Source organism: Gekko japonicus, unplaced genomic scaffold (genome assembly GCF_001447785.1).
Source record: "Gekko japonicus isolate JY-2015 unplaced genomic scaffold, Gekko_japonicus_V1.1 scaffold1209, whole genome shotgun sequence".
NCBI classification, from domain to species: domain Eukaryota; kingdom Metazoa; phylum Chordata; class Lepidosauria; order Squamata; family Gekkonidae; genus Gekko; species Gekko japonicus.
Window position 1 is genome coordinate 393,347 of NW_015162516.1, and position 25,648 is coordinate 418,994.

At 44.5% G+C, this 25,648-nt stretch overlaps 1 protein-coding gene across 1 annotated transcript in view; it reads right to left on the bottom strand.

Annotated features, from left to right (window-relative positions):
- KIZ (kizuna centrosomal protein) overlaps positions 1–25,648 on the bottom strand; it is a 133,821-nt gene that overhangs the window by 13,082 nt on the left and 95,091 nt on the right. The window contains exon 11 of the mRNA XM_015406210.1: positions 16,984–17,083. Within this exon, the coding sequence (XP_015261696.1) occupies positions 16,984–17,083 (100 nt within the window). The remainder of the gene's footprint in view (positions 1–16,983; positions 17,084–25,648) is intronic.

The window sequence follows — 25,648 nt, forward strand, 5'->3', positions numbered from 1 at the left end:
TTTGATTCCCCACTCCTCCATATGCAACTGCTGGCGTGACATTGGGTCAGTCACAAGTTCTTTCAAGGACAGTTCTGGAAAGAGCTCTCTCAGCCTCACCTACCTCACAGGGTGTCTGTTGTGGGGAGGGGAAGGGAAAGGAGTTTGTAAGCCACTCTGAGACTCCGAGTGGAGGGCGGGGTATGAATCTAATTTCTTCTTCTTCATCATCATCATCTTTGTGCTGTGGTGGCAGCTGCTGCCCAAGCAACGTTTTTCAAGATCGACACAGCCGATCAAATCCTCAGTGGCCAATCAGAAGCCTGTCTGCGCAAAAGACCCACCTGGCCTCACCCACTTTCTAAAAACATCTGACGGGTATGAGAAAATGCACTGGTGGGCACCACGTTAGGGACCTCTGCACTAAAGAACGGATGCTGGGGAATAGGAATGAATGTGGTCCAAATACTAAAAGAAAATGACGCCACAAACCAAGTCACAAACAGGCAACGTTAAGACACGGCAGAACCTAAACTAAGTAATGCATTATCTGAGGCAAGATATTTCCTCACAAGTATATACCTCCTTTACATATAATGCTACTCTGTCACCTGTCCTTAGTTGTCTATCCCTATCCCTAAATCATAATATTCCAATTGTGTCATCCCACCAAGTTTCAGTAATGCTTATTAGGTCATAGTACCCTTCCTGAATCAGGATTTCAGGTTCCTCCTGCTTGTTTCCCATACTCTACGCATTAGTGTAGAGACATGGTTTATCCATGGTTTATGTGACCTGAGGTTTTCATTTCTGTACTTACTTGCAAGTTAATGTTTCCTAGCATATGTGTCACTCCCCAGAAATCTTCAGTGTTCTTATCTCCAGTTATTGGCATCATAATAGGCTTTGATTTTTTGTCTCGCTCCCCCACAGGATTTAGTTTAAACCCCTCCTTATCAGGTCTGCAAAGCTCTTATCAAACACATTTTTTCCTACCCTTGTGAGGTGCAAATCATCTCCTGATAAAAGAGTTTCAACTCGAAAGCATAAACCATGGTCCAAAAAACCCAAACCTTTCCTTATGGCACCATCTACATAGCCAGTCATTTATTTGCAGTATTCTTCTTTCCTTTCCTAAGCCACGGCCTCCAACAGGAAAAACGGATGAAAACACAACTTGTGCTCCCAAGTCCTTCACCTTTAGACCCAGAACCACATAGTCTCTTTTAATATGTTCTGAGCTGTACCGGGCCGTATCATTTGTTCCCACATGGATGAGCAAGAAAGGATAATAATCTGTGGGTTTGACGAATCTTCATACCCTTTCTGTCATATCTTGGATAATCTGTGGGTTTGATGAGTCTTCCTACCCTTTCTGTCATATCCTTTTACCATTTTAGGCTGGCTCAGCAGTTGGTTCCTTTCCTCGACCGCGACGACCTGGCCACAGTGATCCATGCGACGGTCACCTTGAGGTTAGACTACTGCAATGCTCTCTATGTGGGGCTGCCTTTGTCGCAAATCCAGAAGCTGCAGCTAGTACAGAATGCTGCAGCCAGGCTCCTGATGCATCTCCCTAGATGGGAGGACATCCGTCCTGTGCTGAAAGCACTGCACTGGCTGCCAATAGCATACCGGATTCGCTTCAAAGTGCTGGTTCTTACCTTTAAAGCCCTATACGGCCAGGGTCCGACATACCTGAGGGACCGCCTTTTCCCATATATACCCCCAAAAGCACTACGGTCGGGGATGCAACATCTGCTGGTGACCCCAGGCCCCAAAGAGGGCAGGCTTGCTGGTACTAGGGCCAAGGCCTTTTCGGTGGCAGCTCCTACCTGGTGGAATGAGCTCCCGGAAGAGATCAGGAACCTGCGGGACCTTGCACAGTTCCACAAGGCCTGTAAGACGGAGCTCTTCCGCCAGGCTATCGATTAGGAGCTGCCGCCGCCGCCACCACCACCACCAACGAGTTTGGTAACAGCGGGGTATTGGACTGGCCTGGTGACAAACAAACTGCAGCACTATGGCGCATGGAGACCACTGAACTGAGATCTGTTTAAATATCCTGATACCATCTACTAAATAGAAGACTGCTATCTTGGATCATCTTGGATCATTTTATTTTGTAAAATTGGCAACTATTTGTTTTTATCCTGTTTCTATGTACCGGCATGCGTGCCCTGATGTCAGCCGCCCTGAGCCCGTTCGCGGGGAGGGCGGCCTAGAAATCGAAAAAATAAAAATAAATAAAAAATAAATGTGCGCCTGGTAGACAGCATACCTGCATACCTCTCAAGACAACAAGTCCAGTCAGCACACTTTAGCCTCTACCCCTCTGAGTAGGGAATCCCCAATTACCAGCACACACCTTCTCCTATATTGGGAAGCAGAAGATCAAGTCCTCTCATCCACGGGGGTCTGAGGAATTTCCTTCAATTTTCTTGGAGGCTAGGGGAAGTCCAGAATCAATATCTTGTGGTCCAGAATCAATATCTATGGGGAGTTCCTGAAACCGACTGCTTAGCAACAGAGGCTCAAAGTATCTCCTGATTTTCCTGCTCCTGTGGGTTACATTCTTCCATGCACCCTCCTCCAGTGTTGTGTGCTTCTCCATTTGCTGAGATACCCTCCTCCTGTTGCCTTCCCAAGAGTGTTTCATGCGTTCTATCCATGAATGCTACACCTTCCCTTATAAAATGAACAAGAGTGCCTCATGTCCCTGTATCTTCTCCTCCGGTAGGGCTACCAACCTGCACTTGCTGCAAGCGTAATTGGTGTTACCCTCAGGTAAGAATATGAACATGCCACAGACTTTGCATGCCATTGCCTCAGCTCCCTCACCAGCCATGCTGCTCCGATCCATTGCAGATGTGGTTCAGCTTTTCTTGCCCTTTCCTGAAAACTCCCCTGTCAAACTGCCTTGTGAAAGGCTTGCAGAAGCAAGGAACTTGACACATATAGGATGTAAGAGCTTGAAGGCTTGTTTTTAAATGCATACCAAAACAGATAAGTTGTAAATGTGACAGCCAGGTGTATCATTCATGCACCAGAGAAGCAGAGCTGGCCATGGCTCCATGTCAAATTCAGGCTTGCTGCTACAAAATACGTAAACAGCCTCCGTTGAGGGAGAAAAGTACAAGCCTCCAGTAGAACCTTAAAGGCCAACAAACCTGTGGCAGGGAATGACCTTAAGTAAGTCACTGCATCACTTGTTCTTTTCCACTGCTGCAGACACACTAACTTGGCTACCAATCTTTGCCTTTGCTGGATGATGACTGTGCACTATGCAGCCATCTTGCTTGCATGTGAGGGCCATACAGCTTGCTGGCCCAGGATAACGCTGGAGAAAGAGAGATGCCTTGATGCTGAGACCTTCAGCCTGAGATGGACTAACATCTGGTTTAAAACACTCATGGATGGACATCTACTGGAACACCACTAACACCTCCAGCACCAACAATTAATATCTACTCTGATGGAGCCCTGGCCCACAGGTCCCTCAAACACAGTCTGTGCCAATGACCTAAGATAGCTGCAGAAGGCCGAAGCGTCAATTGGAACATGAGGAATGTTGCTAGCACTTTACCTTTTTTTAATTTTAATGCTGTATTTATTAATGTGTGTGATTTTATTATGATTGCATTCTGAGAATTTTATCTGTCTGTAAGCCGCCCTGAGCCGGCCTTGGCTGGGAGGGCGGGATAAAATTTAATCATCATCATCATCATCATCATCATCATCATCATCATCTATCTGCATAAAGGGAGATGGGCTTATCTTCAGGTACAGCAAATGAACAGAGAGAGGCAACCAAAGCTATGTAGTCTTAATACTAGCCCAGAAATCCTATCTCTAATTAACGCCACTTAAAGCAACACCTGAAGGACAGATGACAACAGGTGTCAGTTCCGTTTGGAAGTGAGTCAGTGGCTCATCTCAGTTGGATGAGAGGATGAGGCACTCTGCTGCCAAGGGACGGTGCTAGAATTTAAATATCTTTGTTCCCTTCCTCCCCTTTAGTTAAACCAGACTTTGTGCCTCTCCAAAGACGAGAGACGTGCCAATCATCATCAACAGTAAGTTTCATTGCATGAATTTTAATTGTGGATCCCACGGAAATTAATTGATGCAACAAGGGTGTCCAATGAACTGCCCAATTACAAGGTTATTTGATGAATATTCATTTGCTGAGTATCTGATCAGAAATAATGATATCGTTTATGGAGGAACCGCAAAAATAAGAAACCCTATAACTAACCATGTAAATGAGGAATTTTTAATGTGCCACCCACTAACTAAGAAGCACCATTTTATTTTATTCTAATCCATTCTTCATAACATGCGTTAGATATGCAAATAAAATACTCATACAGCTATAATAATCAAAAACATACTAGAAACTACCGGGGGGGGGGGGGGGGACTTGTATCCCACCCTCCCAGACAAAGAACACTCAAATGGAACCACAAAAGCAGTAACCAAGATTAGCATCACTTTTATACTTAGTTGGTCCTAACAAAAATCCCCTTTTAACCACTATTACTGTGAACATGGTGGGCTACTTAACAATAAATAATAATAATAATAATACTTTCCATTTATTAATCACTTTCCCCAGTGGGCTCAAAGCGATGTACAGTTACTCAATATAGACAAGGGACTAACAATGTTTGTAGGGGATAGGGAAGACAACATATATTCATTCTTAATTGCACGTGCCGTCACTGCCTGGTATAGACGTCTTCTGGCTTGGCTCCATCGTTTTCTGCACGGCTACGTGTTGGCCAGGCTTCAGGATCCATATGTCAATCGCCACACTGCCACCGCCTGGCCAGAACATCTATTGCAGGGATTCTTTCGTAGCCGAGAAGCTGTTTCGCCTTCCAAGCCTCGACCAGGACGTCCGACCGTCAGCTAACAAGGGAGATTGGCGTGCCCAGCCTCTCTAAGGAGCGGTTCCCATTTTATCTACTCGCCGAAGCTTTCGAATCGCTGGGTGGACGATGAGCTGGGGACAACAGGCTGGCTGCTCACACCAGCACAGGGCTTGAACTAACACAGTTCAGATGTTAAGACAGTGGGATATACCCTCTGTGCCACCGCTCCCCTTAAGACTTAAAAGGATGACTTAAGGAAATGATTTAAGAAAGTTAGTCGTTGGGTAAATGCTTCTGGATAACAATGAAGGAAGCTTTGACTCTCAAGAGCTAATACTCCAAAAATCTCGTTGGTCTCTAAAAGCTAGCTGGATAGTAAAATCACTCTTTTTGCCAGGTTATACCACCTCTAACGCTCACAGCTGTCAACAGTAATGCTGAGCCAGTGTGGCATAACGATTCCTACTTTGCCATGTAAGCTTGCTGGGCGACGGCTCAGCCTAACTTAACCTCGTACGGTTGTCGGGAGGATAAAAAGGAGGAGAGGAAAATGATGTAACCTGCTTCGGATTCCCATCAGGGAGAAAGGTGGGGAATAAATGAAATAAATACACTCATAGACACTACGAAGTAATTGAGCTTGCACGTGTGTTTTGAAAGAGGATTCTTTAAAAAAAACCCAACAACTCTGAGTTATGAGGAGCTCACACTTTCCCCCAACCATTTCCCTGAAGGCCCCACCTGGGAATAAGGCAGCCCCGCCTACTGAAGAAGGCTGGATGGGTGGCCCCGGGGGCAGGCCAAAAACTCAGGCACTTTTTTTGTATTTTTTTATATGTGCATGTGTGAGAGAGAAAGAGAGTGTAAGAGTGAGAGTGTGTGCACCTGGAAGACATAGCAACCTCTGGTGATTGACCCCCTACTGGAGGATATTCAGAGAGGTGGCTGAGTAAAGCCTGCCCCCACCTCTGGTATTCCAGGGAGGTCTCCCATCCAAGTCCTTGCCAGAGTCGACCCTGCATAGCTTCCAAGATCTGACAAGATTGGGCTTGCCCGGGCTATCCAGGTCAGGGCATCTTAGGCACATTTTTACATGCACATGGGATTTCTGCCCATGGATTTGCTGTTCTGATGAGTCGGATGCCCTTTTATTTATTTGGTATATTTATACCTAGCCCTTCTACTGGTTCTGGTATCCAGGGCAGCTTACTAAGCCAGAAAAGCACAACGTAACTACAATTATTGATTAAAAAGATGAAAGAAAGAAAGAAAGAAAGAAAGAAAGAAAGAAAGAAAGAAAGAAAGAAAGAAAGAAAGAAAGAAAGAAAGAAAGAAAGAAGAGATTGGATTTATCAGTGACAATATTTATTGTGTATGTTATATACTGTTTGCTTTAAATGGGATCTTGCTTATTTCAGTATTTCATGATGCTCGAAGAATAAGGTAGACAATGCAAGAAGAACCCTGATGGAACAGACCAAGAGGTCCATCTAGGCCAGCAGCACCCAGCCAGGGAGGCAGTGGGGCCCTTGGATGACCAAGGGGTAAAAGGAGTACTGAAGGATGATAGGGAAATGGCTGAGAAGCTAAATGCATTTTTTGCCTCCGTCTTCACTGTGGAAGATGAGAGGTGCTTGCCCACTCCAGAGCCGCTGAGTTCGGGAGGGGTGTTGAAAGACCTGAGTCAGATTGAGGTGACGAGAGAGGAGGTCCTAAAACTGATAAACAACTTAAAAACTGATAAATCACCAGGCCCAGATGGCATACATCCAAGAGTTCTGAAAGAACTCAATTGTGAACTTGTGGGTCTCCTGACAAAAATATGTAATCTCTCCTTAAAATCAGCCTCCATTCCTGAGGACTGGAAGGTAGCTAATGTCACTCCCATCTTTAAAAAGGGTTCCAGAGGAGATCCGGGAAATTACAGGCCAGTCAGTCTGACGTCGATACCGGGTAAATTGGTGGAAACCATTATTAAGGAAAGAATTAGTAGGCACATAGATGAACAAAACCTATTGAGGCAGACTCAACATGGGTTCTGTAAGGGAAGATCTTGTCTCACTAACCTGTTAATGTTCTTTGAGGGGGTGAACAAACATGTGGACAAGGGGGATCCAATAGATATTGTTTACCTTGACTTCCAGAAAGCTTTTGATAAAGTTCCTCATCAAAGGCTCCTAAGCAAGCTCAAAAATCATGGGATAAAAGGACAAGTCCTTTTATGGATCAAAAACTGGCTAATTAATAGAAAACAGAGAGTGAGTATAAATGGGCAGTTCTCCCAGTGGAGGGGTGTAAGCAGTGGGGTACCACAGGGATCAGTACTTGGTCCACTGCTTTTTAACTTGTTCATTAATGATTTGGAGTTGGGAGTAAGCAGTGAAGTGGCTAAATTTGCGGATGATACGAAGTTGTTCAGGGTGGTGAAAACCAGTGAGGATTGTGAGGCACTCCAAAGGGATCTGTCAAAGTTGGGCGAGTGGGCGTCAACATGGCAAATGGGGTTCAATGTGGCCAAGTGCAAGGTGATGCACATTGGAGCCAAAAATCCTAACTATAAATACACGTTGATGGGGTCTGAACTGGCAGAGACAGATCAAGAGAGAGATCTTGGAGTTGTAGTAGATAACTCACTGAAAATGTCGAGACAGTGTGTGACTGCAATAAAGAAGGCCAATGCTATGCTGGGGATTATTAGGAAGGGTATTGTAAACAGATCAGCCAATATCATAATGCCGCTATATAAATCAATGGTGCGACCTCATCTGGAATACTGTGTGCAATTCTGGTCACCACACCTTAAAAAGGATATTATAGCTTTGGAAAAAGTGCAGAAAAGAGCAACTCGAATGATAAAAGGGTTGGAACACTTTCCCTATGAGGAACGGTTAAGGCGCTTAGGGCTCTTTAGCTTGGAGAAACGACGACTGAGGGGTGACATGATTGAGGTTTATAAGATTATGCATGGGAAAGAGCAGGTAGAGAAAGAGGTACTTTTCTCCCTTTCTCACAATACAAGAACCCGTGGGCACTCCATGAAATTGCTGAGCGGTCGGGTTAGAACGGATAAAAGGAAGTACTTCTTCACCCAAAGAGTGATTAACACTTGGAATTCACTGCCACAGGAAGTGGTGGCAGCTACAAGCATGGGCGGCTTCAAAAGGGAATTAGATAAGCATATGGAGCAGAGGTCCATCAGTGGCTATTAGCCACAAGGTATAGATAGGGACTCTGGGGCAAGTGATGCTCTGTCATCTTGGTCCTTGGGGGGGGTCAACAGTGGGAGGGCTTCTAATGTCCTGGCCCCACTGGTGGACCTCCTGATGGCACTGGTATTTCTGGCCACTGTGGGATACAGAGTGTTGGACTGGATGGGCCTTTGGCCTGATCCAACATTGGCATCTCTTATGTTCTTATGTTCTTATGTTTTCCCACGGTGCCCAACTAGATGCTTCTGGAAACCCCACAAGCAGAGCATGAAGGCAATGGCCATCCCTGCTGCTGCCTCCCCTGCAGCTGATACTCAGGGGCTCACTGCTTCTGAGTATGGAGGCTGCACATGGCCATCTAAGGATGGAGACGAAACAAATTCATGGAGGGCAGGTCTATCGACAGCTGTTTGCCAGAGATGTTGGTAGACCTACACACCATGAATTTTGTCTAGTCCCCTTTAAAACCATCTAGTTGCCATTACTAAGTCTTGTGGCAAGAGGAAAAAGCAAGGAGTACTTCCTTTCTGTCCTGATCTTACAACCAATGAACTTCATTACATAATCAAGAGTTCTAGCATCATGAGGAGAAAAAGACCTTCCCCACACAATGCATACTTTTATAACCTTCTATTATCTCTCTCATTAGCATGTGGCTTTTGAGCTTAGGGGGAGAATGTAATTATTCAGCCTTTCCTTGTATGGTGGATGCTCGTTGTGGCGTCCTCTTATTTGGGGAGGACTGTTTTTTCACTTTAAATTATACTTTGTGTTCACAAACAGGATTGTTTCTGCTGCCACCAGGAATTTAAACAAATTCCAAATCTTCTCTCATTAGCTGTTGGTAAAGTGGGCTTTTCAGAGTCTGGGCTTTTCAGAGGTCTCTGTGGCCCTGAGGAAGGATTCTAGGTTAAACTTAAACAAAATATGATTTATTGAATTTTGGAACAAAAATGAGTTGCTGGTTAACTGTAACTGTTATGGGGAAGAGAAACTGGAAAAATAAACTGGCAAGGTATCACACACAGTCTTTTGATCATAAGATCCCTCTCTGACAGGAATCACTCTTTCACTAGGCAGCCACACTGGCAAAGCTCTTTGTATTATTTCTCTTTTATAACTTTGGAGTCTCACAGACTCTTCTCATATCTCTTCCACACTTAAACTTGTAAAGACATATAATTTGAATTTTTTAAATCTCCACACAGAACTGAGTCATCTCACTCTCTCTCAGATTCACTAACTGGATCACTCCAACTGATTTTTCTAACTGACTTTTCTATATCTGACTAACTGCCACACCCACACAGATTCACTTCAAAAACTCCTCCCACACTCTCATCCTCCAATCACACCACACTTGTCTCCCTCAATCACTCTACTCTGCTATCACTGCACTCCAACGAAACATTTAAAGACACACACACTCTAAAACAAGGAATCATTACACTCATGTTCATCAGTGTGGCTGCCCTTGAACCAAGGGGATGGAGCACTTTCTCTACAAGGAGACGCTAAACAGTTCAGTGCTTTGGGATCCATTAGCAGTATTAATAATGGGTCACACGCCCCTGACTGACTGTGTTTGAGCAGCAAGGGGCAGAATTTCTGACCACAGGCCCTCCTGTCTTAGGAGCACAGTTCAAGAGGCCTCGTTCTTGGAAGGGCACAGTGCAAGCCCTGTGCACAAGTAAAATAGCTGTTTTTGCTGCGCTAGATCCTGGTGAGCATCCACAATCACCGCTAGAAGACCAGAGCAATGCTCCCTCTAAGCCAGTGATGGGCGAACCTTTTAGAGACCGAGTGCTCGAACTGCGACCCAAAACCCACTTATTTATCGCAAAGTGCCAACACAGCAATCTAACCTGAATACTGAGGTTTTACTTTAGAAAAAACAACTCATACATTTACTTAAGATGATCCAAACAAAGTAAGGAAAGCAATCCCAAATGCATTCATTTACTTAAAATTATTTGGCAGAGAATTCAATACTTTAATAGTGGCGTGGGCCTGGCTGGGGCGATGGCACGCGTGCCCACAGAGAGGGCTCTGAGTGCCACCTCTGGCACCCGTGCCATAGGTTCGCCACCACTGCTCTAAGCTGTGGAGTCTTGTAAGCAAAAATCCTACTTTGTGAGTTACTGGCATTAAAGTTGTAGGCAAACTATTTGGCTATTGCATAAGTTAATTGGCTCTGGAGCCATCCTTCTTGAGCTGAGACAAAAATGTGTGAGCCGGAGGCTAAAAAACTGTGAGCTACCTCACACTAACTCAGCTTAGAGGGAACACTGGACCAGAGAGCCATCCATGTAACAAGTGGTTTTTCACAACTGTACTGAAATTGACCAGGGTGCGCAAAGGACTTGTCCCGAATAATCTGTCCCCAGGAAAACTGGTGGAAGGCACACCATTATCTAGAACTTTGGCCTTGCCGAAAAGAATCAGTACAGCTTTTGTGAAAGGAAATCCTGCCGATCCTTTGAAGGGAGGATAGAGGATCTGAGGCTTTTTAGTTAAGAAAAAACGACAATTAAGGACCAAGACTTAGGAAGGCTGTGAATGCTGTGTGGAATGCAAAGAGAGAGAGGTTACATTCTTACTATGACACATGTGATAGATTTCAGAGTCATCAAATGAAGTTGGTGGCAGGTTCAGGACAAACAAAGGGAAGATATATTTTTCACACCAGACATTGATTATTAAGCTCAACAACACAAGGTAAATCATTGCTATAAGTGGTGGAAATGGCCGGCTACAGCACTTGGAATACGGAAGTGCTTCATGTACATTATCTTCTTGTAATCCAGAAAACCAGTCCTGTAGACTAAGTCAGTATTATTAACCCAATGTTGCTTGGGGGAGGGGCATTAAGTCAGACAGAACACACCAGTGTAACATTAGGGCAGTTACAGCAAAAACAGCCAGTCTCGTTTACCGTTCATAACTGACCGGAAAGAATGAGTGGAGAAAGGGAAGCCTGAGGGAAATATGCAGAGGAAGGAGAGGGGTGTGTGTGTAGGAAAGAAGGGACCCAAGGAGGGACTTAGATCAGGGATCCTCAACCTTGTTGAGCCTGTGGGGAACTTTGCGAAATTCTGAGGAAGACTAGTGTGGAACCACCAGAAAATGTCTACCATGGAGGCAATTACAAGATGTTGGCCAGTTCCAAGCCAGGCATCCTCCTACCGCAAAGGCACCTGTTTCTCAAGGGTAGACCCTAAGATGGTACCTCCTGGAATCTTTTCAAGCACCTTCTGCTACACAGACATAGAAGGATCACTTTTTACTGGCTTTTTACTTTGGACAAGAAGCAGGTGGGGAGTAGGAAACAGATAGTGCAGCACTGTATTCCAATGTTCCCTCTAAGCTGGGGAGTCCTGTGAGCAAAAATTCTTCCTTGTGAGCTACTGGCATTAAAGTTGTGAGCAAGCAATTTGGCTACTGCATAAATTAGTTTGCTCTGGAGCCATCCTTCCTGAGCAAAGACAAAAATGTGTGAGCCGTAGGCTAAAAAACTGTGAGCTAGCTCACACTAACTCAGCTTAGAGGGAACACTGCTGTGTGCCATGGTCCCCACAGGCACCACACATTGGGGATCGTTGGACTAAAGGAACTTTGGCAACTACAGCTCTGGAGCCAAAGCAGGGGTCGGGGGGAAGCTAAAAAGGAAGCTCAGGATCGAATTCTAGTTGGCTATTTGAAGCAGGCATCCAAGGACTTTGGAAATAGCTCTCTATTAAGCTGAAACACATTTCAGAAATAAATGCCTGACGTTTCTAAAGGTAAATTAATCCAGTGCAAAATGCTACTGTTTGCTTACCGAGACGATTAATCCAGCATGCTCATATTTCACCTGTTCTGATACATCTATACAGGCTGGCAATTAGTCTCTTGGCTCAATTCAAGGTGCTTGTGTTTACTTTTAAAGCCCTGAACAACCTGGGGTTTATTCATATGTGGGGGTCTTGTCCATTTATAGCAAATATTTTTGGAAATCAATATTTGCAGAGATTGCTAAAATAACCTGGGAACAAATAAAACCTTACTATTGAACTAGCCCTGCTCGACTTATTTATCAATGAAAATTCCCAATGTAAACTTATCAACTTTCTTTTAGTTGCCGCTAGGATGCTTATTGCTCAATGTTAGAAGAATGCTGAAGGGATTTCCTTGGATAGGTGGCACACTAGATTAAGATTAGATTAGTTCAGGGGAGGGGGAAAAAAGATGATTTTAAGAAAATTTGGAATAGTTTTCTAATGGATTTAATGGAATTCCCAGACAATAGCTCATTAATGGAGACCCTTACCTGAAAATCTGACTAAGGCATTGAATAGTTATAATTAGTATCCTCTTCTCAGAAATGGAATTAATGAAAATTATATAAAATCTCAGCCAACTTGGATGGAAGCACCCTCCACTCCCATTTTCTCCTTCCTTTTTATCTGTTCATGATTTTTCTTGTATTGGTTTATATATTTTCTTTGTTTTGGTTTGGTTTGGGGGGTGGGGTTGGAACATCACTATAACATGATGGTATCATCTCTTATATTGCATATGAGGTTATCAGATGGTTTCATTTTGTTATGCCTGGGTTTTGGCATTTGTTTTGTCTGTGTAAATAAAAATAAACAGCTTGGGGGTCCTTAGCATCTCAGGGAAAGCTCCTCCCAGCTGAGCCCCGCTGCTTGTTAAGGCCTTGTTTCACATCAATCTTACATGGAACCAAGACTGACCTCCACAAGAAGCAGGATCTCTCCTGTTGAGGCTCCCAAATTGTGAAACGCTTCCTCTGGGAAATGGTTTTAAGCTACACGAAGGAGCTACTTTTTAAAAAATCAACCGCCGACACACCCGCAAACCGCACCGGCCCCGCCCTCTCTCCAGCACCCCAGGCCCCACCCACCTGGGCCCCGCCCCCTTCCCATTCGCCTCTCCAAAGAAAAGAAAAAAAGGAAAAAAAGAAAGAAATTTTTGAGGACTCGACAGATGTCCCTTCTCTTCCCCCCCAATGGTTAGTTAAAATAATTATGATGATAATGTCATATGAGATCGTTTTAAGATTAATAAACAATATTCCAGTTGTTGTTAAGTAGTTATATTGGTTCCACTGAAGTTTGAATTATTTTGTCCATTGTCAAAGATGTTTGAGTAAATGCTGTGTAAATTTCCATTTTGGTTAAAGTATCTATTAAAAATTGTAAGAAAAGAAAAGAAAGAAAATGGTTTTAAGCTATTTTTTCCATTTTTCAAGTAGGTTAAAAACCCTTCCTTTTCCAATTTGCTTTGCCAGTTACCTCTTTTACTACACTTTTGCTGATTTGTTATTAGCTGATTTTTTTAAGCTGCGGCTTTGTTCTGGTTTTATTTTTGTAAACTGGCCTTGTGAACTTATTGAAAAAGCCTTATAAAATATTTTAAACAAATACAGGGCCATAGCTTGGGATCACATGTAACAAAGAAAAATACTAATTTAAAAACTGATTCCTATGTTTTGTGGTATGTCACATCTGTTATGCAACTCCAACATGCTGTTAAAATGAAAGATGAACTAAGGCACCACAATGCTTATTAAGCAATTTACATCAGAAGTAAATTAAACTGGCTTCTGCTAGAGTCTAAAAATTAAAGCAGTGGTAATTTAGCAAAGAAACAGTGACCCCCAATGGCCATTTTGGCTCTCTGCAAAGAAGGCGCCACAGCAGTTTACCAGAAGCACATTCATTATATAGATTACTTAACACGTTACAATTAAAAGCCATTGACAGAAAAGAACGGTCGCTGATCACTAATGAAACATTTCAGCAAATAAAACATTTTAAGAATTAGTTTCTGCCTAGTGAGCAAATTTTAAAAATGAACTTAATGGATTATTTCTAAAATTTAAGCTTAAAACTGACAGCGAACATACAGTGAAATAGACCAACTTTTTGCTCTCCAGTTTAGCTTCACACATCGATAATTCCGAAATGCAGCAAACCCACCCCCACCCCAGAAAAGAAGAACCCTAAGAAAGAAACTACATCTTGCCCAAAACTGTAACACTAGAATGCTACTGACCTCCACTGGTTGACTATATTGCTACAGAACTACAAAATGCCACACACATCGCACCAACGGCCGTCCGTTTAGAAATTAAGACACAACTAAGGGTGCGCCCCTTTCCTCCAAACCATTTAATTCCTTTAAACACATTCTGTTTGTCGACACTGTATGACGCTCCAGTTAAAAAGTTAAGGTCTCCATTTAAACACTGTCTCTGTATTAAATTGCAGAAATATCGGGAGGAAAATGATTTTGCGGGGGGAGGTCCGACGGGGTGATATCTGCTGGAGGAGAGGCAGCGGTGGCATGCACCTCCAGACAAAAGGGAACAAGTGGCCTTCAGTCAGGGAGCAGCTTCCTATTAAGACTCACTCCTTCGTACATTATGCCTTTCATCCCCACTCAACCACAAAATGATTTTGCTGTAGGAGACACAATGGCGGAAAAAGATTTACATTGAAAGAATCTTTAATAATAAACTGTTGCGGGTCTGCCTACTTCCCCCATGATTTATAATACAATAAACATTGGATTCTATTAAGTCTCATGCACTGAAGTTGCACTGGAAGGAGGGGGGGGGAACCCCCACCACCCGAATATGAAAGCATTCAATTCTTCCCGTCTCCAGTGCCATAATAGTGAAATGAGCATGGTTAATGTGCTAAGAGTATCTCTTTGCATCTTTTATAGCTTGTGTGTATTAATCTGTAAAGCTTATTAAGAAAGTCATTGCTATGCAAAGCAGCACCCAATCTCTTTTCTCTTGCTTTTCAACAGAGCGCAGTGTTCAGCCAATAGGACTCGTCCGCTGCCCCTCATTCTGCATTCATAACATGCAACATTTGCACAATGTATCTCTCAAAGACTGCTGAATAGAAAGCCTTAATACTCATGTAAACAACTGCAAACCAATTACTTAATGAATCAGGCCCACGCATAATGAGGTGCCAGACAAAGAGCTATAAATGCATTTTTGCGCCCAAGCCCCTGCTTTAAAGTAAAATCCCTCAGCTGTAGTTTGGACTTAACTAGCACATCATAATTATTGTCTGTAGGACATCAGAGGAAGCCATTTTTTTTTATTTAGGTCCATCATGGTATTTTTCGAGGTCACTCATGAGCTCAGTGACTAAATATTGCAAAGGGGGAGGAATTAAAAGTACCACGGTGGTACTAGACTGTTATGTTTATTTTCAAGTACTGGGTTTCAAGACCACTTGTAAAAGCAATAAAGCGCAAGAAGTGACTGCAATAAGTGGAATCCTTAGACATCAGCTTGTAAGAAATTTTACCATGTCCCAATTGCAAATAAGCACCTGCGCCATTTCCCATCCTTTTACACTTTATTCTTACACTGTGCTTTCTAAGACAGATGTCAAGTGTAAAGCAGCAAGTGCTATTTAACAATTTTGTTTAAAAAAGGTATTTTGTTCCCAAGTTATTCAGAAGCTATAATGCACACTATTCGTTTAAGAAAAATTCATACTACACTATGAGAAGTATTTGTTCCCAATAGCCTGAGGGCACAAAATCATCTGCTGCAGCAAATACTTCCCAAAAAAAATCTATCTGCCACGCATATGGGATTTCAAAAATAATCACAGTGCTACAGAATTTGAATGATATAAGCTGCATTTCCAGAAATACTAGAAATTGCCAGTTCATATTATAATGCAGACCGCTACCTTCCAGAACATTCCTTTTTAAAAAATAGCTGCAGTGTTTACATATATGCCTGTGCTTTCTGTATAAAATATAAGAACTGTGGTTTTGGGATTATCAAGGGTCAATTCTTCCATTAACGCAAATGAAGGTCAAATCCAGGCAAATGGTTACAAATAATAGCTAAAGGCTATTTTTAATTTCAAGGCACCAGATATAGTTCATCATCTTAATAAAATGGGATTTTAACAGATACACTTTACTTTCCAATCAAACTTTCCCCACATCAATTATAAAATACATGACTATTCACAAATTTTATTTCTTGCTCGTTTGTTCAGGAAATCGGCATGTCACCATTGGAAGTTCTAAGAACATTAAAAGATACAATATAACATCCTTGTGAATAATGCTAACTATATAACCACCATCCCCACCACACACAAATCAAGCTTCATAAATATGAGTTCCAAGTATCCACCACATAATCAGAACCAAGCCAAGGAAGTGCTTTGGCAATTATTATGTAGCCATCTAAAGCCAATTTAAAATGCCATGATTGTTTACTGCGTTTCATTTTCTGCTATCGCTTCATTAATAGTAATTTGATTCCTGCTAACAGGAAAAAAATGTAACAAAAAACATTACTCAAAGAACTAAAAAGGATTCCATGTAGTCTACCCCCCCCCCCCAACAGAGATAAATTGCACCCTTTTAGGAAAAAGCAAGGACATTAATTAAATGCTCTCAATTCGAAATACAAAGGAGAAAGTAACAAATAATCTAGTATCAAATACTTCTTTAGAGGGCACAAAAATAGGTATTGAGCTTGAAGCTCATTTACATCTCAACTACATCCAGAAGACGACACACCACTTTATTTCTTCAAGACTTTATGTTTTACGTCTGCCCTTTTCCTGACAACTTCCATTGTCTGGTCTCTAAGTAGTCCTACTGAGAGCAGCTGTACACGCTAATTTGTGGTTCACTGAGATGTCAATTGAGTCGACAACAGCTGCAAAACAATACCTTGGCTTTAGTGCAAATATTTTCTGAGGTGTACGAAATTTTAAGTTGTTGTTTTAGAGAAACACAAATCTCAACCCTTTAGCCCTTGGATCAAAATATTGTCGCCAGAGTGCCATTCATTTTCTAGAGGCATTTTTTTTTCTCCACCGAGTTCAAACTATTCAGTGCTTTAATGACTTTACCTTGACAAAGGGCTTCTTTTTTCTCGAGATGAAAAACTAGCTTCTGAACTGGTTGCATTGCTTTTCTGTTCCTTTAAGCTACGGCCATCAATATTCAAACCTATAACAAGGATAAACACCAAAAACACTTTCAATTAGTTGTTTGGCTAAATTAAATTAAAACCAGCGACACACAGAAACTCCTGACTCGAAAAAGATAGTGAGAAAAGAAACTATACAGACAAACAGGGTAAGAAATGTTTTGCACTGTGTACTTTGAAGAATTTTTTTAAAGAATAGTTCTTAGTAGGCCCCGTCAACCAATAATCAGCAAACTGCTTCCTACAAAGAATATTTTGTCTTACTCCAGGGGATGCTAATAGAAGGCCCTGGCATATGCAACTCATGATATATGAGGGGAGCACAACAGCTTGCCAAGAGTTAGGCTGAAATTTAAATAGAACTCTAAAAACATTTTATTTTTCCATTAACAAACGAGCCAAGTCCAGAGACACATTACAGGACACTCTCGCTTTTGATGTCCAGAAAACTATTTAAAATAATGAATAAGAACATCTGACAAATATACTGCCCTTGGCTTTTCTTCGACACACCATGCTTTCTGTCTGGCTGCACAACGCGGCACTGTCCTAAGCGTCCTGTTTAATGGCTCGGTTGCTGAACCCAATCTGAACCTTTCCTAAACATCTGTGATCTATAAAGTCATCTGCTAGCTGGAACCTCAGTCTTTACCCCTACTTTCAGATAGCAAAAAAAAAAAGGGGGGGGGAGACACGCATATATGCTATTGATCAGAGATTACAGTTGTGGCACATGAAAGCTTTGGTCGCTGGACAAACACACAGCACCTTTGTGGGTCCAAAGGCTATAGAAGAAACTGTACTGATAAGGATGCAAGTCAAAACTGATTCCTAGATGCTCGGAGGGAGGGAAAATGTAGTGGGAATGCCTTAAAAACAAAATCAGGCCATCCTGCTTTTTCTTTTCCAAATGTTATAATTATTATTTCCAGGCATTCAATTAGAAGACATCTTAAGGTTAACATACTAGGAAGCAAGCCTCACTGAACTGAGAATGAATGAAACATCCAGCTACAAGTCACAAAAGAAGGACTGCGGCAAAGAGGAACACTATTTGATTTGGACCAGAATGTATACAAACTTGCCAAATGCAAATGAACAGGCGAGTAAAGTCGATCTTTTAAAATACCCTTTCCTCCACACTTTTGTTTCTAAATGCAAAATGTCTTTTAGATGCCTGAAGTGTAAATTTGCTTATCCTAAGAAAGGAGCAAAGAATTTATCAATATGGATCCATTTACAAAACATCCATCTATGATTTTTTCTTCTTCTTCTCCCAACATTGAGGATTCCAGTTGGGCTGGTCAGCTACAACTACAGACAGAGGTCACAGCGCAACTAAGTAGGGAACCCACCTTGTGTGTGCCAAAGGTTCTAAGTCCAATGTCTGCATCTCTGGTTCAAAGGAGATCAGACTGCGGGGCTAGGAAATGCTTTTGCTCAAGACCTTGGAAAGCTGCTGCCAGAGTAGACACTACTGAGATGGGCTAAACATGAGGTTGTTTCAGATATTCCAGAGGAAGGGAGTTTGGTCGCTCAAGAGCAGTCAGTGAGAATGTCAACGCATGTTCTTGCTGATCAAGCCTGGTGCAAAGATTGTATTGTCAAAGTGGCATTCTCAACTGATCCTATGAGCCACCTAGAGAATAAGGGAGATGACTGTTTGAAGCATATGGGATTCAGCTGTTCAGGACCTTGTTGCTGTATTTTTAAATTTATTTTATCATTTGGATTTATATACCGACCTGCTCTGAATTCACAGAGCTCAGGGCAGTTACCAACAAAACTATACAATTTAAAATCCAGGAGTTAAAATAACATCACAATGGTGCCAAAATACTGTAAACATACAATATGCATTAGTACAGGTAAAGGTTTCCCTTGCTTGAAAGCCAGTCGAATCTGACTCTAGGGGACAGTGCTCATCTCCGTTTCCAAGCTGAAGAGCCAGCACTGTCTGAAGACGTTTCCGTGGTCATGTGGCCGGCATGACTAAATGCTGAGGCGCACGGAACACTGTTAACTTCCCACTGAAGTGGTACCTATTTGTCTACCTGCAATTTCTTGCTTTCGAACTGCTAGGTTGGCAGGAGCTGGGGCCGGAGACGGGAGCTCACTCCGTCACGCGGCACTTGGGTCTTGAACTGCCGAACTACAGACCTTCCGGTCTGCAGCTCAGCGTCTTAACCTCTGAGTCACCATGGCCCCCATTTACAATATGCATTACAGCATCTCAATAAGCAGGAAACCAGAGTGGGGAAGGGGGAGGGAGTACCAGGTGAGATGGTACCCATTGCTGTCCTCAAACAAAGGCCCGGCAGAACATCTCTGCCTTACATGCCCTGCAGGACTGTATAAGGTCCCACAGGGCACGCAGGTGTTACTTGGCAGAGAGCCAGGGCTGAAAAAGCCCTGGCTCTGGTTGAGGACATGCAGACATCTTTAGAGATAGGGATCACCAGCAAACTGTGCTCAGCAGAGTGTAAAGCTCTTTGGGGGATACACAAGAGGAGGCGGTCCCACAGATACGTGGGTCCCAGACCGCTCATGGCCTTAAAGGTCAGTACCAAAACCTTGAACATGACCCCAGGGCTATTTTGGGGCAGGAACGCACAGGAACAGAGTTCCAGCTAGCTTCTGAGTTGGCCACGCCCACTACAGCCAAAACCTCTGCGTGCGTGGCTACAGAGGGAAGGCCTGGAGAGCGACACCACCACCACTCCGGCGACTCTGAGGCAGGCAGACCGGGGGGGGGGGCCCTCGAAGGATCGGAGAGACATTTAAATGCCTCCCCGTGCCTTCCCCAGCTTGGGCAAGCCAAGAGAAGGCATGGGGTGTGGCCTAATAAGCCAATGAGCTGCACTGTCAGGGGTGTGTGGCCTATTATGCTAATGAGTTCCTGCTGGGCTTTTTCTACAAAGAAAGCCCTGCATGATCCGGTACTCTACTAAGAGCCAGTGCAGCTGGTGCAGCACAGGCTGAATATGTGCGGTCTGTGGTGTTCCCAACAGGACCGACGCCGTCGCATTCTGGACCAGTTGGAGTTTCCGGATCAGTCTTAAGGGCATCCTTCACACTGGGGGTGGGCACTGGAGAAAAATGCAAAACTGTAAGAAAAGTTGATCTGATCTAAAGAGCTCCAGAGATGCCACCAGCACCACGCCCACGGTTCAGCTCTGGTCCCCACCCGCCCCATCCCCCTCTACAGCTTCTCCTCCGGAGGGATGCCGTGAGAGTTTGTGCTGCTGCTGCTGCTGCTGCTGCTGCTAGAGAGGAGGCACATCTCCAGACCTGGGAGTGAAGACCCATCAACATCCCCTCCAAACACCTTCACCATTACATGTGGTTCCCATCCAGCCCCGTATACTCTGACCCCACAGACTATTAGAACTGTTAGCCCTTCAAAGACAGGAATTCATTTAGAAAAATCGGTGCAAGCTGCTTTGAGCCCAGGCGATAGAACAGGATATAGAAACAAAGAAAAACGTTAAGATACAGGAGCCAAAACCAAACGCATGCCAAAACACATAAAAGGAGGACCCATTTAAAAAAGAGAGAAGAAATGGATGATCGGTCAGAATAGGAGACAAAACAACACGGAACGTCTTGCAGTACAGAAGTTAAAGGCAACATTCAGCCAAAGATAATGACATTTAAACCCCCTTGATTTCAATGACTCCCAGTGGAACGACAGACTTTGGCTAGGCCCTGCCTTTAGTCCTCAAAAAGAGTTCCGCTGCCTTATTGGTCAAAAGAGCAGAAACAGAGACACATCTGTGGGACATACAACAGTATATACAAAGTAATCCTGTGAATACTGAAAGAACAACCACATCTAGGCATTGGCATCAGCACACCTATCCTCAACATGGCTCAACACTCTATTCATCCTTACAAAGAACCTCATATTAGTGGCTGTTTTCTGAAGTGCCACACTTTAACAATCTTACAATGAAACGCCAAGCAGAGTTATAACCCTTCACTGACTTTAGTGGATTCAACAAAACTCTGCATAGGATAGGATAGCACTGCTAGATACTTAACCGCTGTGATGCTTTAGTCATTAATTGTAAAAAAAAAGAGCAAGAAACCAGTAGCACCTTAAAGGCTAACACATTTTGTGGCAGGCGATGAGCAATGTTCCCTCTAAGCTATGGAGTCTTGTGAGCAAAAACGCTACTTTGTGAGCTGCTGGCATTAAAGTTGTGAGCAGGTAATTTGACTACTGCATGAATTAGTTTGCTCTGGAGCCAGCCTTCCTGAGCTAAGACAAAAATGTGTGAGCCAGAGGCTAAAAAACTGTGAGCTAGCTCACACTAACTCAGCTTAGAGGGAACACTGGCGATGAGCTTTTGTGAGTCACTGGCTCACTTCTTTATTGATTGCGTTTATCTTGTGTGCCATTTTGTGTACTTTCCCAGCGGCTAATAATAAATCAGATATGTAAATATGGCTTCCCCACTACAACCTGTAAGAAACTGGGCCATCATTTACACCATCATTTACTCCACATGCTGCCCGTGGGTGCCATGGCGTCCATCAACACTTTCCCTGGTGCCCACCAAGTGTTTTTAGAAGGTGGGCAGGGTGGGCCAGGTTGGGCTTTTGCCCGGCCACTGGACGTTTGATTGGCTGTGCGGATTTTTAAAAACACTGCTTTGGGAGCAGCTGCCACCACAGCACAAGGTTGTGTGAGTGAAGGTTGAGTGAGTGAGTGAAGGTAAGCTGAGTGAGTGACGGTTGGGTGAGTGAGAGAAGGTGAGCTACAGCAGCCATTTTGTGGCTGGCTCTGCCTTCCGCAGCAGCCGTTTTGTGGCTGGCTCTGCCTTCCGCAGCAGCCGTTTTGTGGCTGGCTCTGCCTTCCGCAGCAGCCGTTTTGTGGCTGGCTCTGCCTTCCGCAGCAGCCGTTTTGTGGCTGGCTCTGCCTTCCGCAGCAGCCGTTTTGTGGCTGGCTCTGCCTTCCGCAGCAGCCGTTTTGTGGCTGGCTCTGCCTTCCGCAGCAGCCGTTTTGTGGCTGGCTCTGCCTTCCGCAGCAGCCGTTTTGTGGCTGGCTCTGCCTTCCGCAGCAGCCGTTTTGTGGCTGGCTCTGCCTTCCGCAGCAGCCGTTTTGTGGCTGGCTCTGCCTTCCGCAGCAGCCGTTTTGTGGCTGGCTCTGCCTTCCGCAGCAGCCGTTTTGTGGCTGGCTCTGCCTTCCGCAGCAGCCGTTTTGTGGCTGGCTCTGCCTTCCGCAGCAGCCGTTTTGTGGCTGGCTCTGCCTTCCGCAGCAGCCGTTTTGTGGCTGGCTCTGCCTTCCGCAGCAGCCGTTTTGTGGCTGGCTCTGCCTTCCGCAGCAGCCGTTTTGTGGCTGGCTCTGCCTTCCGCAGCAGCCGTTTTGTGGCTGGCTCTGCCTTCCGCAGCAGCCGTTTTGTGGCTGGCTCTGCCTTCCGCAGCAGCCGTTTTGTGGCTGGCTCTGCCTTCCGCAGCAGCCGTTTTGTGGCTGGCTCTGCCTTCCGCAGCAGCCGTTTTGTGGCTGGCTCTGCCTTCCGCAGCAGCCGTTTTGTGGCTGGCTCTGCCTTCCGCAGCAGCCGTTTTGTGGCTGGCTCTGCCTTCCGCAGCAGCCGTTTTGTGGCTGGCTCTGCCTTCCGCAGCAGCCGTTTTGTGGCTGGCTCTGCCTTCCGCAGCAGCCGTTTTGTGGCTGGCTCTGCCTTCCGCAGCAGCCGTTTTGTGGCTGGCTCTGCCTTCCGCAGCAGCCGTTTTGTGGCTGGCTCTGCCTTCCGCAGCAGCCGTTTTGTGGCTGGCTCTGCCTTCCGCAGCAGCCGTTTTGTGGCTGGCTCTGCCTTCCGCAGCAGCCGTTTTGTGGCTGGCTCTGCCTTCCGCAGCAGCCATTTTGTGGCTATGCCCACCATGCTGTGTCAGAATTCCAAAGGAGCCTGCAGGCTCAAAAAGGGTGTGGACCTCTGATTTAAACTAAAGCTTCTCTGCTATATCAGTCCCTACTGAAATCATATAAAGCGTGATGGACCTAGAAAGTTTTTTTTATTAGAATGCCAATGAATCAGACAGATATAATTTTATTTTAATTGTATGTAACTCATTTGTATTTCTTCTCATGTTATTAACTAGGACTGTATTTTTTTATTGATCAAACGACAGCCACCCCACAAGAAATACAGGTTGCTTACCTGTAACTGGTGATCTTCGAGTAGTCATCTGTGCATTCACACCCATGGGATACAGTGCGCCTGCACTAGATCGATCGGTATTGTAGCAAGCTCTTAACGGATTTTCGCGCCCAGACCTCGGGCATGCGCAGGAACCCCACCATGCATGCCCAGAGGGGTGGGCGCGGACATCTCACCAGTACCTTCAAACCACCACGAATCAACCCCTATGGAAAATGTAGAAGCTGACAGCAGCGGGGAAGGAGGGCAGGTGGTGTGAATACACAGATGACCACTCAAAGACCACCAGTTACAGGTAAGCAACCTGTTTATCTTCGACGTGGTCTCTGTGCTTCATACCCATGGGAGATTAGCGAGCAGTGGCCTACCTGGAGGAGGGTGCTGGCAGGTCATTACTGCGAAGCCGAGGATAAGATGTGACATCCCTTGTTGGTACGAGAGTTCTTTCGGACATCTAGGGCGTAGTGCCTTATGAACGTAATAGGCGTAGCCCACATAGCGGCTCTGCAAATGTCCATTAAGGGAACTCCCTGGAGGAAGGCAGTTGAGGCTGCAACAGCTCGGGTTGAATGAGCCCTGATAGGGCCAGGCAATGGCTGCTTAGCGATAAGATAGCAGAGGAGGATGACACTTACAATCCACCTTGACAAACGCTGAGCCGTGATGCAAGTTCCCAGCTTTGCTGGTGCACAGGAGACGAACAGTTGACAGTTACGTCTCGTTGGGCGGGTTCTGTTTAGGTAGAACAGAAGCACACGCTTTGTATCCAACGTAACAGTCTCTTCTCTGGGGATGTCGGAGCAGGGAAGAAATCGGGGAGGAAGACCTCTGCCTGTAGGTGAAATTCTGACAGTATCTTTGGCAGGAACGAGATGTCAGGTACAAGGTGGACGCCGTCCGGCAAAAATGACAAGTAAGGAGTGTCATGTCTGAAAGCCAGTATTTCTCCAACTCGCCTTGCTGAAGTGACAACCACAAGAAAGGCTGTTTTCCAGGACAGGGATTTCATGTCGCAAGTTGCGAGCGGCTCAAAGGGTTTCCTGGTGAGTTGGCGAAGGACCAGGGGAAGGTCCCAGGGGACGACAGGACTTTTTTTTTTTTTTTGAATCAAACTTTTTTTATTATTTTCACTAAACAAATACATTATAACAAATACATTATAATTCAGGTTGACGATAAACCAACACGGTTTGATAGAATAAACAAGAGGATATACAACAAATATCATTAATAAATGACTATGTAAAAAATACATTTAGTCTATTTGAAATGACACTGGGGTTATTTTGCAGTCTAGAAATGTAATAGGTTTTTAAGGTATTCTGTTTTGGGAATGATGTCAGCTCCAGCTAAATATGAAACCACGGAGAACCAGGTTGCCTGGAAGGTTGTTGAATCATTTTGTGGTTGATGTCGGGTCGCTTTCCCGTATACGAAATGTTCCCATAAATTATTTTGCCAGTCATATAAGGTGGGTAAGGTATTTCTTTTCCATTTTTGAGCGATTGTTATTCTGGCAATAGCCAATAATGTTGAGATTAACCTTTTTTGTGTTTTCCTTTCACAGGCATCTGGAAGAACATCTAGAAGAACTGTTTCTGGGAAAGCAGGTAAGTCAAGGTTTGTAATAGTCCTAATTTGAGTCAGAATGATAGACCAGAATATTTGGATGCCTGGGCAAGACCACCAACAGTGGAGGAAGTCTGCAGTTTGTCCACATCCTTTCCAGCATTTCTAGGACGACAGGACTTTTGATGGGAGGGTAAAGGTGCAACAGTCCCTTCAAAAAACGTTTAGAAAGGGGATACGAGAACAGTGTGCATCCTTCAACTTGAACATGGTAGTCTGTAGGTAGGAGTTCAAAAACCTTCTCGAGACCTGTGGAGGAGGCTTGAGGGGCATCCTTACCCAAGGAGGAACAAACCTTAGCCACTTGTAATGATAAGATTTTCGTATAGACGTCGTGGTATAGGAGAGGGGAATCGGTTAGGAACAGAAGGTCTTGTACTGGAGGAAATTGGTGGTAGACCCCCGCTGACAGATCGAGGATGGTTGAGAACCATGGTTGCCTCGGCCACCACGAGGTTATGAGGATGCAGTCCGCTCTGTTGCTGATGATTTTGCGGACCACTCTCAGAAGTAGAGGCAGTGGAGGGAATAGGAAGATAAATTCTCTGGACCACGGGTAGAGAAGAACGTCCCCTAAAGACTGCGGGTCCCTGCCACCTCGGCTGCAGAACAGAGGACACTTTTTGATCGCCCTGGTGGCGAAAACATCTATCTGGGGGAACCCCCACTTGCGGGAGAGTGGAAGAAGGTAAGTCGGATTCATTTCCCACTCGTGCAGACTGAGTTGTGCCTGACTCAGGTGGTCCGCCTGCACATTCATGTGCCCCGGGATGTGCATGGCGACTAGGAAGACGT